Source organism: Mesoplodon bidens (genome assembly GCF_964165515.1).
Source record: "Mesoplodon bidens genome assembly, chromosome: 19".
Lineage (NCBI taxonomy): Eukaryota > Metazoa > Chordata > Mammalia > Artiodactyla > Ziphiidae > Mesoplodon > Mesoplodon bidens.
Genome location: NC_138179.1, coordinates 56,647,307 through 56,665,627, shown reverse-complemented (window position 1 = coordinate 56,665,627; position 18,321 = coordinate 56,647,307). Strand labels below are relative to the sequence as shown.

The 18,321-nt window shown below is 38.6% G+C and overlaps 1 protein-coding gene across 5 annotated transcripts in view; it reads left to right on the top strand.

The window, feature by feature from the left end:
- The window catches only part of SPAG9 (sperm associated antigen 9), a 136,387-nt gene extending 118,415 nt beyond the window's left edge, over positions 1 to 17,972 (top strand). For 3 of the 5 annotated variants that reach the window (XM_081218298.1, XM_081218296.1, XM_081218299.1), the window contains 8 exons: positions 123 to 190; positions 2,121 to 2,269; positions 3,270 to 3,441; positions 5,362 to 5,475; positions 6,831 to 6,869; positions 7,790 to 7,966; positions 11,826 to 11,975; positions 14,325 to 17,972. In XM_081218298.1, the coding sequence (XP_081074424.1) occupies positions 123 to 190; positions 2,121 to 2,269; positions 3,270 to 3,441; positions 5,362 to 5,475; positions 6,831 to 6,869; positions 7,790 to 7,966; positions 11,826 to 11,975; positions 14,325 to 14,440 (985 nt within the window). In that variant the 3' untranslated portion in view covers positions 14,441 to 17,972. The remainder of the gene's footprint in view (positions 1 to 122; positions 191 to 2,120; positions 2,270 to 3,269; positions 3,442 to 5,361; positions 5,476 to 6,830; positions 6,870 to 7,789; positions 7,967 to 11,825; positions 11,976 to 14,324) is intronic. The other 2 variants (XM_081218297.1, XM_081218300.1) reach the window with 1 other exon arrangement.
- The last annotated feature ends 349 nt before the right edge of the window (positions 17,973 to 18,321 follow it).

Sequence of the window (18,321 nt, the reverse complement as noted above, 5' to 3'; positions counted from 1 at the left end):
TCGTGTAAGTTCCTAATACATCACAGATTGGCCTTCTGAGAAACTCTGAGCTAGCTCAGTAGCAGGCAGTGTCTTCCGTATTCCCAAGTGGAGAGTTCTAAAATCCCCATTCCTGTTTGCAGACATGTGAAAGGAATTGTGTTAGTGGCCCTGGCTGATGGTACCCTTGCAATCTTTCACAGAGGAGTTGGTGAGTTGTTATGAATATATAACATGTGTGCTAATTTGTTGCTTTGCAAGAGCACTTTCAAGCAGATTGGCTTCTTATGTTTTAAAGAAATGATACTTAATAGGAGAAAGAATAAAGGTTTAAACTGAATACTAACTGTGTATGACATCAGTGGATATGTGAGTTCTTGCCTGCAGACATACATTAATAGTATACCTCAGTGAAAACCTGTTTACCGTAATGAGCAGATAGTCCTCATGGTCCTCATATAATGTGCAATGGAGGTATTTGGTTTTCACTCATATACTTATTCAGTTAGGAGAAATTTAGTGAGAGGATGTGTTTTCTTTTGCCCAGCATTTAAAAAATAATTTGCAACCACTTACATTTGGAATGTTTTTAAAAAGAATTTTTAATTGGCTAAGGTTTTATCATTTTCATGTTCACGTTCTTTATATTCTTCCCCTTTAAACCAGTGTTTCTACCATCTGCACACAGAAGGGTGGTGGTGTCAGAAAACTGCCTTGAGTGAATTAAATTAAGGGAATTGAGCGTGTAACTCCTTGGTACATGTATCAAACAAAAGTGATATTTCATTTCCTACCTACTAGAATGGTAGATCAGGGAAATATTATAAAAACGTAGATCCACTAAATTCAGATTTTCACAAGGCTTTTCCCAAAGTCTCATGTCCTTTGGGGCCTCAAGAAATGTGAGGTAGATGATACGCAGGTGCTAGATAGATACTACTGGTTAATGACTCCATAACAAAAAGAGAGGCCTCCGTTTTACCTTGTTCAGGCCCTTTTATAGACTATCTGAGTTTAATCCTCACAACAACTTAAGAAGAAAATTCTATTGTCATCCTCACTTTATAGATGAGGAAACTGAGGCACAGAGTATTTTAGTCACTTGTTCATGGTCACTCAACTAGTGAGTAGAAGAACCTAGAAAAAATGGAATAATAAATATTTTGGTAAACTGAATCCAAAATTATATTGAACAAGATAAACAAAATACATTTACTAAGGATACCTGTAAAGTCCTACATTTGGGTTCAGAAGAGTAGATGGAGGAGGTATGTCTGAAGAGTGATATCAAACTGAATACGAGTTAACATCCTAAGCCTCATAGAAATTAGAGTCCAGAGCAGGGCTGGTGATAATCCTGCTCCACTCTAGTAGATCAACATTAAATGGATCTGGACAAAGCGGAGTTAGGATGAAGGTTCCATAAACTGTGGTGTGCTTGGTTTTGAAAGGAGAAGACAGGGCAGTAGCAATGAAGTGGGACTGGATTTATTCTGTGTTTCCATTAGGCAAAGCTATAGATTAATGCGTGGTTACATACAAGAAGGCAGGCAGACTTTAGCTAGGTATGGGGAATATTTTTAAGACAACTATAGCTTTCTTACAATGGAACAGCTGCTTTGTGAGGTAGTATGTTTTCTTTCACTGAAATTGTTCAAGCAGAGCAAGCTTACAGTGGTTGGTTCTCATTTGTATGTATTTCTGTCATCACTAAAATTAGAGTATGCATAATTCCTAAAGTGTTAGCAGTGCATTGCCCTTGACTTCTACCCAAGAAGATATATCAAAATGCAAGTGAGCGAGAGCAGTATTATCCCCCAAATAACCTTAAATCCATTCTAATTCTTAAAATATTATTATAAACAGGTAACTTATAACTGATTTATCACATCACTGCTGTTGAGAGCATGGGGGTCCAGGTACTGGGTGACAGGTTGAACCATATGACCTTTGAGGTCTCTTCCAACTTCGCAGTTTATAGAACAAAAGAATTCAGTCTCTGTAAATATACACTGAATCCATGGTATCCGGGGGATGCTTCATCAATAAATTTAATTACACACCCAAATAGAATGTTTCTTGAATTAAAATTGAGTAAAAGGTAGTGTGCATAAACTAATCATCTGTTTCTTATTTTAAAGACGGGCAGTGGGATTTGTCAAACTATCACTTGTTAGATCTTGGACGACCTCACCATTCCATCCGATGCATGACTGTGGTACATGACAAAGTTTGGTGTGGCTATAGGAACAAAATTTATGTGGTTCAGCCAAAGGCCATGAAAATAGAGGCAAGTTAACCCATGTTTTCTGTACTTACTGAATTTGTATTACCTGAAGACCCTAAGACTTATTTTCTTCTTTAGAAATTGTTATCTGAATCTGCGTGTTTTGGGGTACTCCAGTGATATTTTGGATGAATTCTCAGCTTTCTGTGTTACTTTACTTCTCCTTCTGCTTTTGACTATGAGCAGGGGAAGAGGTTTTTTAAAAAGGAAGGAGGATTCACACATGAATGACTAAATGTGTGTCTGAGTATCCGTAGGTGCATACATGTATTATTTGAATACATGGTTCTTGAAATGTTTAGGTATGTAGAGGTGGTCTGAGAGCAGTACTCTCAAGCCTCCCCCACCACTCAGTGTGTGTCCAGGCAAATCCGTCTATGTGTCACAGACTGAGGAATAATATTGCGATGGGAATTGGTTGGGAAAACAAAAACCTCTTAGCATTAGCATTGTTTTCTTAAAAGTTTTGCCACAACACATAAATTTATTCTAATTGTTTAAGAAAAGAAAAACAGTAGGAAATTTCTAAGATGAAAGTTCTCTCCCAGTTCTGTCCCAAATCCTGTTCCCAACCCTAGAAGTTCCATTTGGCGTTTATTTTTTAGATGTATTCCTTACATGCGGATATCTATACACACACATACAGCACTGTAGGTTCCTTTTTGTTTAATTATAAACAGGATCTTATTTTGTGTATTGCTCGGTAACAATACAAAATCCTGAGGTTAAATTCCATCTTCTTGTTGAACGCTGTTACACAGAATGGATGTGTCAGCCTTGCTTCCATAAGTTGGTGTCCTGCACAGTGCTGAAACCCAACATCCTTTAGTTCTTCATTTCGTTCTGCAGTCTAGGATGATAGCAATTGTGTATATAAGAGTAAACATATTTAGGCTCCTCTTTTAATATATAGTCGGCCAAATGATTGTGCAAATTTGCACAGTTTGTAAACACGAACTCCTGCATAATAAAAGTAACATTGTGATTGAACAATCTTTTCTAGAAATCATTTGATGCACACCCCAGGAAGGAGAGCCAAGTGCGGCAGCTTGCCTGGGTGGGTGATGGTGTGTGGGTCTCCATTCGTTTGGATTCCACACTCCGTCTCTATCATGCACACACTTATCAACATCTGCAGGATGTGGACATTGAGCCTTATGTAAGCAAAATGCTAGGTAAGCTTGTAAAGCATTTTATCTTTGTCAGTCAAAGAAAACGGTTTATTTTTAAATGGTCTCAAATGCTGGGTTGAACCAGTGAGTAAGTTGCCTCAGGAATGGTGAGCTCTTATCACTGAAAGTGTCAGGCAAATGCTCCATCTACCCTGTGGTTCCTGGCAGAAACTTGAGATCATTTTTGACTCCTCTCTTGTTCCCCACATCTAACCCATCAGCAGGAACTGTCAGGTCTTCCCCCAGAATATCTTAACTCAGTTACGTCTTTTGTTTTGTTTTGACCACCCTATGCAGCTTTCGGGATCTTTGTTCCCCAGCCAGATATTGAACCCAGGCCCTGGCAATGAAACTGCCGAGTCCTAACCACTGGGCCGCCAGGGAATTCCCTTAAATTAGCTACACCTTTGTATCCACCACTATTCCCACAGGCCAGGTCACCATTCTTTCCTCCCCAGACGACTATGAGCCTCTTAACTGGTCTTCCTATCTCCACTCCAGTCAGTTTTCTGCATAGTAACCAGTGTGCAGATATCACTGTGACATACCTCCACTTATGTAATGCCAGCCACTTTCAGAATATTCTTGTCTTTAGGTGAGATGACATTTTGTGACATTATCAGAAGAACTTACATGGTCTGGGCCGCGCCCCTTGCTCACTCTGTTCTGCCCACACGGAGCTAAACTCAACAGGTTCTTTCCCATTTCAAGGCCCTCACATGTGCTGTATCCTCTGTCTGAGAAGTTTTTCTTAGTCCCTTTTTACTTGGCTTTCAGGGCATAGCTTATGTGTCACATCCAGAAGAGACCTTTCCTGATCTCCCAGTTTTATTTAGGACCTCTTATACTTTTTCTTCACGGGCTTGTCATTACTGTGGTTGTACCAGTATCATACATACTGTCTCTCTCCCCCACAGAACTTAATCTTCATGAAGGGCAGGGACTACCTTTGCCTTGTTCCTTGCAGTGTCCTTAGCATCCCAGGCCAGTGCTGTATGACTGTTAGGGATGTCACAGATGGTTTCTTTATGAAGAGAGGTTGAACTGCATCAGTGGTTTTTAACTTTTTTAGAGTCATCGCCCTCAGGAAACCTGATGTGCCCTCTCCCTTGGATCAGCCATATATACACATAGACATAAACTAATTTCAGGAATATACTTTGCCCCTAAGTTAAAGGTCTCTAGCTAGGACTAGTTAAGGTTCCTTCTAACACTGTGATTCTATGATCACACTCCCATGTCTGGTAAGTAGAACTTAAGAGTAACTAGATGCTGTTTGTCTTAAATGTATTATCTGTTTCATAATTTTGCCTCTCAAATCCCTGAAAATAAGATCAGTTTAAAAATTCCCTTGAAATAAAAAAGTGCGTTTATTCTCCCTAAATTACGTGCATATGGTATCCTAAAATTTCTAAACTGCTTTAGACTCAAATATATAAATAAGGAAAGAATATAGGTTTTGTTAGCAAAGATTGTTTCTTACCTGTGCAAAGAAAATTAAGGCAAGCAAGAACTCTCTCAGTTTATAAAATGGAAGGACATTTAAATTTCCCCAATCTAGTAAATTGTTTTTGTTGAGGTTTTTTTGTTTGGTTTGGTTTGGTTTGGTTTGGTTTGGTTTTGCAGCTCCTTAAGTAAATCCTGTATCATATTTCCTGATGCACAGCATCTTCCTTCTGAATGATAATGTAATGCCAGCCACTTCTAGAGTTTTCTTTTTTCATTAACCATGAGTTGTCAGATAGATGATAAAGCCAAATGAGAGTTCGCCTTGATTGACGTGCACCTTCTTCAGGAAACATCCAACTAGCTCTGGTCACATTTCCTCTCTGCTATATTAGTCCAGCTACTCTTAGGGACTTGGAACCTAAAACATCATCTGCTCTAGTTTTTCAATAAAATGTTTTCTCTCCCATCATACAGGTACTGGAAAACTGGGCTTCTCTTTTGTGAGGATCACAGCTCTTATGGTGTCTTGCAATCGTTTGTGGGTAGGGACAGGAAACGGTGTCATTATCTCCATCCCATTGACAGAAAGTAAGTACGTTTTTAGGTAACTGTCACAGGAGAGTTGTGGGGAACAGCCTTGTCTGGAATTCAGGTAGAAGGAATTGTTTAGTTATTGGCAAATCTGTGGTAATTCAGAAAGTCAAACTGATGGCAGAGATCTAACTATTGTTCCTTCACTTTTTCTATGAAATTTATAGACTCTAGCAAGTATATCAGGACCAATATTTACAGTTAAAAGTTTTTCATTGTGAGAAACTCTTTCTCATTTCAGGAATCATGGTCCTATTTCATCTCAAATAATGGTTGCTGTCCATTATTTCTTTCAGCTTTATTGTACTAGTATCCAGAAACGTTACCTAACTATCTAATATCCTAGTTTTCCATATCTCTGTGGCAGTTAGTTTAGGATATTCCATTTGGCTTAAGAGTTGTGGGAGAAGTTTCTTAGGAGGTCAGCAAATCCTTCCTGACATTGGAGACAAGCCATCTACCTCTATTTGAAAAGAATGTGAACAATATGTACATTGTATGTTTTTTATATTTGCTTCATTATTATTATTTTTGTGAACAAAATGTGCATTGTGTGTTTTTCATATTATGTTCCATTACATTGATCATTCATTAAATAAGTGTTTTTGTGTTGCAAAATTCATGGGCAGGGAATGATTTGAAAAAAAAGTGCCATAAGTCCATAAAATAAGTCAATAAATAAACACCTCAGAATTTTCAGGGGAAAGGAGGAGGACTGGATGGTGGTATATCTGGAGCCTTTAAAGAACCTAAATTCTTTCTTTTTGGCCACACCGCGAGGCTTGTGGGATCTCAGTTCCCCAGCCAGGCAGAGAACCCGTGCCCCTGGCAGTGGAGACAAGGAGCCCTAACCACTGGACCACCAATTTAAAGAACCTAAATTCTTAATCCCAGCTGTAGTTTCTACACCTACTTATAAATCTACATGTTTAGATCACTTCTTATATCTTAAGAGATTCCAGGATCCCCAGAGTTCATTTCAGTTCTTTATAGACGAGAGTTCCATTTTAGCAGAGTTACTTGTGTGGGATTTCTTAAAGAAAAGGGGAAATATTAGCATTTAGAAAACGTTCCCCAGTAAGTTCTCATTCACTTAAATTGCTTTATAATTAAGAAAAGCAAAACCACCGTAAATAAAATTGTCCTTTTCGAGCAGACATATTCTTTAGAGGCTTTGGTAAGGACTTTGTGTGTTTCTTGGTATTACACCAAGTTGGATTTTGTTAATGTAGTTAGGAGCTCTGAGCTCCCGAGTTGCCAGATAGAAGGCGCTGAGAGTGGCATCTCATAGTAATCCTTCTCCTCCCTGTCATGCACCTCTCCATGTCCCCTTTCCTCCTTTCTCACTTTAGCCGTAATCCTCCACCAGGGACGTTTACTGGGGCTGAGGGGTAAGTGCAGATCCTGAACCACACTCTTCCTTCTGGCTTCTCATGGCCACCGTGAGGCCGTTCTCACGTCTCTAGATACCCTCTTGAATGTTCCTAAATGTCATCCACTTGCAGTCACTGCATTGCAGCAGGTGTTTTTTTGTTTTTGTTTTTTTTAATGTTTGTTACATGGCCACCAAGCTACTGCTCAGCAGCTTAGTCTATTTATCATCTTTTGTTGCAGCTGACCTTTCTTTCAGACTTTGTTTTCCCTCCAATAAAAACACGAAACATCTCTGAAAACTGTCATTAATCTACATTGTTTACTCCTGTTACCAATCATGTTTCTTTCATTTACTTACTGGTCCATGGAATGGGGATGTTTTGTGAGTCTGGTCATTCTAAAATAATTCAGCAAACCATCAGTCTGGTGTAAATAAAAGCTACTCTATTGTACTGGATGGATCCTTTTAAACACAACTTTTTACTACCCCTCAAGGGAGATATTCTTACCAGAAGGGAGAAAAAAATCAAAAGATAAACTACAAAACTTCTGCTAAAAAAATATACTTATTTACTTTAAGCTATATAACTGGTTAGTTTTCTAAAATGAGGATTAAAAAACAAAACAGACATACCTAAGGAATCTTTTCTTTTGTTAACTAAAATGATTTTTTTTTAATTAATAGATATGTTTAAAAAGTAAACTTAACTATTGCTAGACTGGCAAAATCCCCTACTCCATTTACTGAGAAACTTAAAAATAACTAGCATGCTGTATATCTTTTTTTTTCCAGCTTTGTCTTGAGTTGGCATTGCTGCCCTTTTTTTATCTCAACTGGCTGTAGCTTTTAGATAATATCATAAGGATTAACCAGTAATCTCTTGCATCATTACTGTTTTCTAGGGGAAAATATTTGGTGTTTGGTTTTCTATTGCAGCAAATAAAACCTCAGGAGCATCAGGAAATCGTCCTGGAAGTGTCATCCGTGTATATGGCGATGAAAACAGTGATAAAGTGACACCAGGGACATTTATACCCTATTGTTCAATGGCACATGCACAGCTTTGCTTCCATGGGCACAGGGATGCTGTGAAATTCTTTGTGGCAGTCCCAGGTGAGTTAGATTTTTCTGTTGAGAAGTTGTATGTCCAGTTGACTGTTGAACAATGTGCATTTGAACTGCACTGATCCACTTGTACACAGATTTTTTTCAGTAGTGAACACTACAGTCCTACATGATCCATGTGGTTGAATCTTTGGATGCAGATTGTGGACACAGAGGAACCATGAATATGGAGGGCTGACTATTAATTTCACTCAGATTTTTGACTGCGCAGAGGGTCAGTGCCCCAACCCCTGCATTATTCAAGGGCCAACTGTAATTGCCTTGTCCCTTGGTTCCTCTCCCTAGTCTAATACCAAGTACTGAAATTACGGATAATTCCAATATAGCACATGAAATGTTCTATAACGGAGGTATGAATAAAGTGCTATAGAGATACTTGATAGAAGCTGTTTTGGAATCTCTCCTCTACCCCAAAAACAAACTTGGTTTTTTTTTTTTTTTTTGTGATACACGGGCCTCTCACTGTCGCGGCCTCTCCCATTGCGGAGCACAAGCTCTGGACGCGCAGGCCCAGCGGCCATGGCTCACGGGCCCAGCCACTCCGCAGCATGTGGGATCTTCCCCGACCGGGGCACGAACCCGCGTCCCCTGCATCGGCAGGCAGACTCCCAACCACTGCGCCACCAGGGAAGCCCCAAACTTGGTTTTTATTTGGAGACTTCTTTACTTTTGAAAAGCAATGGTATTATTTTGTCACTGCAGAATACCGAAAATGGTTTTGGCCTCATAAAGGAGATTTCTAGAAAGAAGTCCCTATCATCAAGGCTATATTCAGGAAGGGATGGAAAATGTGCTCTGATACCTTGAGCGCTGTGGCAAAAAACAGCAGGAGTCCCGGGGTCTGGGCCTTTACCACTTGCCTTGTTGTCTTGAGCAAATTGCTTAACCTCTGATACTCATTTCTTTATTTCCTAAGTGGATGTGATTAATATCTGCTCTGCCAACCTCATTTGTTGTAAAGACTAATGAAAGGGCTTTGGGAACTCTAAAGCACCATCCAGATGAAAGGTGGCAGTGATGACGTCCAGTGAAAAATGTTCTGTCTCTTGAGAATACTAAAGTGCTGTTACTGATCATCTGTAAGCAGGACCTATGTCTGGGGTTTTTTTTCCCTGTAAGAGGCAAGTTTAGGAGTTAGACAAAGTTCAGATCTGGCTTTGCCACACCAACTGTGTGATGTTGGACATGGTGGTATCTCAGTGTATTAGGGTTATGCCGAGGAACAGAACCAATAGGGTATGTGCGCGTGAGTGTGTGCGTTCGTGTGTGTGTGTGTGTGTGTGTGTGTGTGTGTGTGTGTGTATGAGAGAGAGCGAGCGAGTGCAAAGAGGGGGAGAGAGAGAGATTGATTTAATTTAAGGAATTGGTTCATGTGATTATGGGGGTCGGCAAGTCTGAAATCTGCAGAGAAGGCTGGCGGGCTGGAGGCCTGGGAAAGAGCTGATGTTTGCAGCTCAAGTGTAAAGGCAACCCGGAGGCAGAATTCCCTTCTCCTTGAGGGACCTATCTTTTTCTCTTAAGGCCTTCAGCTGATTGGCCCACCCACATTATGGAGAGTAATCTGCTTTACTCAAAGTCCGCTCATTTAAATGTTCATTACTTCTAAAAAATACCTTCACAGAGTTTGAGCAAATGTCTCGGCACCCGAGCCAAGACATTTGACACATAAAATTAGCCACTATAATTTTTCCCTAGGATGTTCCAAAGATTAAATGATTAAATGTATATAGTATAGGGTTGGCACATGGTACCCTAACCAATTATTCAGTATTCTTAACAACATGGTAATGAACTTCTTGAAATGTACATGTATATTTTTGTATAGTTATTTCCTCAGAATAAACTTCTAGAAGCGGAATTTTTTTTTTAATTTATTTTTTGGCTGCATTGGGTCTTAGTTGTGGCACGTGGGATCTTTCATTGCGGCCTACGGGCTCTTGTTGCAGTGCACAGGCTTCTCAGTAGTTGTGGCGTGCGGGCTCTCTAGTTGTGGCATGCAGGCTCCAGATTGTGTGGGGCTCTGTATTTGTGGCGCAGGGTCTTCAGAGCATGTAGGCTGTGTAGTTGTGACGTGCAGGCTCAGTAGTTGTGGCACATGGACGCATGCCCTGCAGCCTGTGGGATCTTAGTTCCCCGACCAGGGATCGAACCAGCATCCCCTGCATTGCAAGATGGATTCTTAACCACTGGACCACCAGGGAAGTTCCTTTTCTTGCTTTTAAAAAAAAAAAAAAAAAAGGGGGTCTTCCGTGGTGGCGCAGTGGTTGAGGGTCCGCCTGCCGATGCAGGGGATGCGGGTTCGTGCCCCGGTCCGGGAAGATCCCACATGCCGAGGAGCGGCTGGGCCCGTGAGCCATGGCCGCTGAGCCTGCGCGTCCGGAGCCTGTGCTCCGCAGCGGGAGAGGCCACAACAGTGAGAGGCCCACGTACCACAAAAAAAAAAAAAAAAGAATGCCGTAGAGTCCCCTTTGAGTCTCCTTCGTATTTTCTCTAATCCCCTTCCCTTCCTCCTTTCCTGTCTATCTGTAACCACTATCCTGAAGTTGAAATGTATCCTTCTGCCCATGTTTTTGTATTTTTACTACATTGGAACATATCTATAAACAATGTGTAGTATTTTTGGTATTTTTAAGTCTTATGTTACATATATATTATTCTGCAACTTATTTCTCATTTTTGAGATTTGTTAATATTTATGCATAAAGGTCTAGTTCATTCATTTAACCGTGGTAATCTAGTATCTGAATAAATATGCTACCTTTTATCCATTCTCCTGTAGATCAACTTCTAGGCTTTTTCTCTGTTTTCCCTCCACTATTAAAGAACAATACTGCAGTAGACCTTCTTGTGCATATGGGAGAGACTTTTCTGTTGGGTATAAATCTGGAAGTGGAATTGGCAACATTGTTGTTTGTTGGCCAGTTGGCCCTAAGGATTAAACCATTCAGGATGGCCTTAATATCATACCACTGTGCTCTTGCTTCTGTGGCAAAACTAACTAGTCTGCTAACAGAAGTTATCTCTAGCAGGCTTGATTTCTTCTAGAGTATAATTGAATAATGCATGAATGAGGCACTGTGAAAATAAATCAAACTGTCCTATCCATGTCCAACATAAATTAATTGTTTATAAAGTGTTTCACATCATGGGACTCTGTCCTGTTATCACCTAAAAGCATGGTCTGTGTAGTTTGACCAAAGGACAGCAGACCTGGCAAGAAAAAATACCCCACACTCATAGAGGTTATAGTGTGAATGATATTTCAAGGTTTCTCTCTATCATTTCATGCTTAAAGATTCTACATTAGAACTTAAATGTTAGAACAAATTACACATTACCCAGTAATTTTATTTGCATAATCTAAATTAAAAATAAGATGTACTTTTCTTAAATATGAGGAAACCATGGATTTGAAATCAATTCAAATATTAATTATGAATATCCAAATTCTTAAGGCTGAAGTTGAAGACTTTTCTCAGTCTCTTACATAAACACACATGTACCCTTCCAGGGGAGAGATCTTTCCACTACCCCTCAGATAAAACAATGTAGATTATAATAGTCTGAAGCAGGCAGCTAAGACCAGCTGAGCCATATACAGATTTCATATTGAATTCTGGACCTATTTCTGTTTTGGTACAAAATAGCTTTACTTGGATTTCAAATTGGGCTTTCATGACCTTTATAGATGTTTTCTGATCATGCAGAGGCTTCTAACATCCCCAGTACTTTGGCTGTATTAGAATGTACTTACCTTGTTCAGCTTTCTGAAAATATTCAGAAAAAATGAGTCTCTCCCACCCCAATGCTTGATAAGTAATATTCACTTCTGTTCCTGTATAAATAGGTCAAGTCATCAGCCCACAAAGCGGCAGCAGTGGCACAGATCTAACAGTTGACAGAGCAGGGCCATCTGCACAGGAGCCTGGCAGCCAGACACCCTTGAAGTCTATGCTTGTCATCAGTGGAGGAGAGGGCTACATTGACTTCCGAATGGGTAGGTCATTGGTTCTGGGGGCTTCGTTTCCACTGTTCCATGATGTGGATTTTCACCCACAGTAAGCAAGAAACTCAGATACATGATTTCTAAGAGGTTTTCTTTGAACTCTTTACTTGGAAAATGATTTTATATTTCTTTTTTCCCTACTTTCATGATTTTTTTTTCCTTTTTATACCAAGGTGTGTTTATTTGAAGGAGCATTAGAAAATAGCAGGGTTTGGTCGTATGTTGAGGTATATGTGAAGAGCACATGGAGTCAGAAGGCCTTGGGGAAACCATTCAACCTCCCAGAACCTCAGTTTCCTCACCTGCAAAGTGGAGAAATAAAAATACTTCATAAAGTGTTGTTTGTAACCAAATTCATTTCATTTGTTCATTTTCTCACCTTATAAAGAATAACTATCTACTGTGTACCTGTTAGCCTTGAGCTTGAGATACAAAAACAAATCAGACAAAGTCTCCCTCCAATAAATTATAGAACAATACAGAGATAGAAACATGTTAATAAGTTACAGTGTTACAGATGCTCTGATGGGGAGTAGTCAGTTTTTCCTAGGGGTAGGGGAAGAAGGAAGTCAGGAAATGATGCTTGAGATGAGTCAGTACTGAGGAGCATGAGTCTGAAGAATTGGGGTGGGGATGGTATGGGGACGTCTGGGGAGACTGGCATTCCAAGGTAAGAGATAGCTTGACCAAGGCTTAGAAATGTGAAACCACCTTAGATGAAGAACAACTACTTAAAAATGACTGGAGCATGGAGTAGAAGCAAATATAAATTTGACCAGAGATAAATCTAGAAATGGAGGGAGGGGCTTGATTATGGAAGGCCTTTATATACCTCATTAAGGAGTTTGCACTTTAAAGCAAAGGAAAATTATTGGAGGACTTTTAAATAGAAGAGCAGTATGATTAGATGTGTGTGTAAATGGATTAGAGGTGTAAGACTAGAGGTAGGGAACGGGTTAGGAAAAAATAAATGAGTAAGGTAGAAACAGTAGGAGTAGACTAGCACTATGATGGGGAATTGGTAACTAACAGAATGTGAAGGAAGAGGTAGTGATCCATTTACTTAGAGTTAATGACTATCAGAACAGAAGCAGCAGATCTGGAGGGAGTGGAATGAGGAGTTCTGTGTTGGACATGCTGACCTTGGAGTGCGTGGAAGTTGGGAGTTATCTAGGTGGACGATGTCCACCGGGCTTTTGGGTATAAGGGTTTCATATCTCAGGAGGGAGGAATATGAGGACTGCTGACATGCAGTGGTACTAAAAGTCACAAGGGTTGATGAGTTCATCCAAGGAGAATATGTAAGGGCCAGAAGAAAAGGTTCTAGGATAGAACCCTGTTTTAATCCTCCATTTAAAGAATCATTAGAGCTTATGAAGGGATCTAAGAAGCAATGGCCAGAGAGGTTTCAAAGAAAACACAGGGAATTGATGTTTGTGAAAGTGTAGTGCTTTGTAAACTGTAAAGCACTGTGATGTAAATTTATTTATTTGCTATAAACAAAGGAAGCTTTTGGACTGGCCTAAAATCACAATGATTGAAAAAGTTTCTAAACGTAAGGCCTTAGAGAATATAATGTCGTAGACTGGTGACTAATACTTTAGTTTTAATTCTGTTAAAAAAAAAGAATATAAAATTTAGGGTCATATAAATGACAGTGTGCCACATGTAATTAGTATAAACTAAAATTTCTGATGCAGAAGGCTTGTTGACACATATTTAAGGCAGGGCTTTTAATGTTAAGTTTAGAAATGGTGGTGTCAGTAGGAATGGAGTCACTTCAAAGTGAACTGACTGTTGGTGCAGAATTCCTTTATAGAGAGAGATGGCCTTCACTCGGCTGGGTGATTTTTGGAACTTTTTCTTCGATTGCAATATGGTAGTCTGAACCATACTAAAGAGTATGTCAGTAAAATCTTTATGTGGTCTTTTCATTTCCACTAAAAATTTCTTCCATTTTGGCTCCTAAAAATAACATAAAATTGCTTAACCAGGTTTGTCAGTATCTCTAGGTAATCCAGCCTGAAAAGCAGAATTTGTCTTAAAGCATAGGTTGATTTTAATAGTAAGTATACTTTTTAAAAATTGAATTTGATCTTTTTTTTGTTCCGTTTCCTTTTTCATATCCTGTAATATTTTAACTATGAGAAATCGATCACAGTAGTCTTTTTCAGAAGTTAGGCAGTGAAGATTGTGACGCATGGCATTTCTTTTACTGTGTTCTCTGAAATGGGCGTCAGACAAGTTCTATGCATGCTGCTCATGGACTAACCATGAGTCTGATGTGCATCAGCCTGTATCTTCAAAATGCTTAACCGGAGTCTCCATTTCATCCACCAGGTGATGAAGGTGGAGAATCAGAGCTTCTTGGAGAGGATCTTCCACTCGAACCTTCTGTCACCAAAGCGGAAAGGAGTCACTTGATAGTGTGGCAAGTGATGTATGGTAGTGAGTGAACCCATAGGAAACAGGTGGCGATGGGGAAGCCATCTCTTCTGCATGGTTTATTTTCCCTTTTTCCCTTTATTTAATGCTCTCTTTGTAAAATAAGTTTCACCACATAATATATGAGCATTTTTTTTCTGTTAACTATGCTATAAAATCTGTCCTACTGTAACAGTACAGGAACTAGCTGTTTTACTGCACCAGTGTTATAGGCAATTTCAGTATATTATGAACAAATCAAAGAATGTTTACTTTCTGCAAACTGGTGAATTTTAGAAAGCAATCCAGTTGTGGTTTACTCTGCCACAGCTAATGTCACTTACTTCATTTGATGGGGTCACTTTTTAGCTATCACTCATAATGGAATTAATGGAAACACTTGATAAATGAAACTGTACCATTAAGTACAATAGTAAAGTTTTCCCCAGTGTATTATAAAATTGACACAAACTAATATCAGGTAGATTATCAGGATTTATCTAAATGTCCCGAGAGGGCTAAAAGCTAACTGTAAATTACTTTAACTTTCACTTTCAAATCTGACAAATCTTGTTTATATGGTATATAAAGCTTTGTTTTCATCAGATTTTGCGGGGGGGGGGTTTTATATTAAAGAAATTAAGACTACACTATTTAAATAAAAGTTTCTTGTTTCTGACTTATTAGAGCTCTAAAGTTTATGAGGCCTGCTTCTCTGAATAGTCTGTGTTTTTTTGTTTGCTTATTTGTTTGTTTTTGAGACTAGTCTCACTCATTTTCATACCGACATGTTTGAAAGGTTTATTATTTATAAGGCTTAGAAGATACACTTCAGCAATGGGAGGATTTTTTTTTTAAGGAAATTGTGTCTTGGATTTCTTGTATCAGTGGATGATCGTGGTTGGATGAGTTTTTTTCCGTGTAAAAAATTCACTTGTTTACCAGTTGTTCTTGGACTGCTCTTATCAGTTAGTGAGAGTAAAGCTGTCGTGGTGATGGAGTAATGGCCTAATGAGCTGAACGAGAGATTTAATTAGAAACGGTGTTTTCTCTTGTTCTGTATAAAACTATACAACTGCCAGTACTTGATATTCTGTATGTAAATGGTATTTAAGCTTTTGTGCCCTTGTGAGATTAAAATGCCATCCTCAATGAAGAAGACTTTGAAGGAGAAGAAGACAAAGCCAAAACAGCCTAAAGTAAAAGTTGACATTACAGTCTTTTCACTCACAATTGCCCGTTTAAAAAACAGAGTCTGGGTATAATTGATTTTCTTGTTTAATAAGTTTTAAAAAACCATTATGCTGCAGTTTTTTTCCCTCTCAGACTTCTTGAAAATTTATGATTTATCATTCTTCTTAATCCATTATGTTAAGCAAAACTAAATATAAGTTTAAGCACTGTCTTAAAATATGAAGTTATTGGACAAAGGCCCCCCAGTCATCGGAAGGACTGCTTCAGGAAAAGGAAACAACAAAAGTCTCAGATTGTCTAAGCATCCTTAAGGACCAAGGACTCTTTTTCTGAACTGTAATGGAAAGATATTTGTAAAAAGTACTACCAGTGTGTTTTAAGCATATAGATGATTAGGCTAGATTATAAAGTACACAGGATTTAATGCATCAGAGGAGGCCTTTGGATCCATTTGGCCACAGGTGTCTATAAGCACATTATGTACACAGTACAATTGTGGCCACTTTAGATGGCTAGGAGAAAAAAAACTCTTTTGGTAAAAGCTGTATTAAAAGGATAATTTTTTTACTTGAGCTACTTAGTCACTTTTTTCAGGGCACCAAAACTTAGGTCACTTTTCCATAGCTTATAAGCTATGTTTTTATTTTATTTTATATTTTATTTTATTTTATAAATCTGAGCCATTGTTGGCAATACCTTAAAAAAACCCCACATTATTAAATATTTTGGAGGAATGTTGTATAAATTCACAAAAAAGAGACACCAAAGTGTTCGGGAATTTTAATCCCAAGAAGTAAACATCCCAGAATCAGACCCCATGTACTGTTCGGTCTTTTACATGTTTCTATGACTGACTGTAATTTAGGAAATCAGGAGTTAAAGATGAAAAATGCAAACATGTTACAATGGTTGTTTATTGCTGTTTTTAAGCTTACCGGCTTTAACTTAAGGAATATGGGTGTGTAGTTATTTTATCTGAAACTGTCAGTTATCTGTGGCCCTGTTAACTTCAGGGACTAGAGAGTACAGAAATGTCTGTAAACTTTGTTTTAGGAGCTTTTGTCTTTATGTTTGTGATTTCAGTTAAATATTTTTTGCAGATTGCTTTACTTCCACCTTTTCCCCAACAATAGGCTTATATTCTTGTAGCGTTCACTTTGGTCAAGGTGGTAGCCTTAGAAAGAAGATGCCAAAATGTAAGCTTCTTGTAAGCAGCGAGTGGTCGGTGTAATTGCCTGTAGCTACCACATTGGTGGTAAAGAAGAGGCTTGAGTACCTCAGGTTGGTCTCTCCATGTAAAAAAAATTACCCCTATTGGAAGAAATAAGGAATACCTGAGAATTTTCTCATTCTGTTACGTTTGGGTTATGTGTGATGTTGAACCATGTGAAATTGCCGATGTTCCAACAGTGCTGATTTACAAATATGACAGTATCGTATACATCAACGTAATTCTCACTGCTCGATGCAGGTTAAAATCCCTGTGAGGCAAAGGGATAATATTCTTTAGGAATTCACTTTTGAGTGTTTTTTTCTAATTTGTGTGGATCTAAATTTTTTAAATAGGAATGAATATCTTAATAGCTGCAGCTTGTTGAGAATGTAAAACATTTTGAGTACAAAATATGCAGCACATAACTTTTCACATGAAGCGTGTTTGCATAGAAAAGGTTAAAATACATTCTCTCAGTTTCTGTGTTGTTCATTTCTTGTAAAGGTCTTCCTACGTGTGAGAATGGACCCTTTAACATAGGTTGCCTTAGTGACAGAACAAAGCAAAACAATTGTCTCATAATACTAACTGTCCTAAAGAACGTGTGTCTTGCAAATGCTGTGGAACTGAATATTTATTTCCTTGTGAGTATTATGACCATTACCAAAGGATTCAACCAGATTTAGGGCTCTTCTTAATTGATCATGTTGAGAAAGGGACTCGTTTTGGTCCCAGTTTGTACTAAGGGAAGAGAAGAGAAGAGAGAATTAAATGTGGAAATCATAAATGCTTTTCTAACAGGGTTATGCTATTTTGTAACACTAAATGTCTTGTCTTTTCTTTAAAAAAAATTAAGCTTTTATTATTAATTTTGTCATACGTTTCTCAACACTTGAATATATTTTAGCCATTTTATGGTCTGAATTTGTTTTTTGTCCAGGACATTTTACTCAGAATTTTACTTGCCTCTATAATCTTAAAAATGGGTTCTAGAGGGTCCCACTTGCTGTTTCTTTAGAGGCTGATGCTTCATTTCTATGAGCAAAAAGCTCATTTAGCAATGTAGTTATTTCAGTATTTATTTCTATTATGGAATCCCTGGGGTTCGGAATGTAACTTTGTACATGAAATATATATAAATATGTATATGAAACATGTATGAGGAGTGTTTTGTTTTGTTTTTGCCTTTCCTAGGGGTCTGACCTTGATTTATATTTGGAAGTCCAATAATCATCTCCCATCAAACATGTCATTTCCAAGGGTCAGGACTGTCGCCATTTGGCACTGGCTGAGGGTAAGCAGTGAGCAATACATGAAGAACATGTTCGCTTGGCTCACGTGTTTAAGTGACATATGAATAATAGACAATAGGGCTTTCTAGAAATGTGGGCGAGCTGAGTAACAACCCACACATGATACCAAGGCCTACCATTTGCCAGATTACTCAGGAATAAGAGGCAGGCTGTAATGTAGATGTTGATAATATGGTGTGCTTGTTGTGACCCC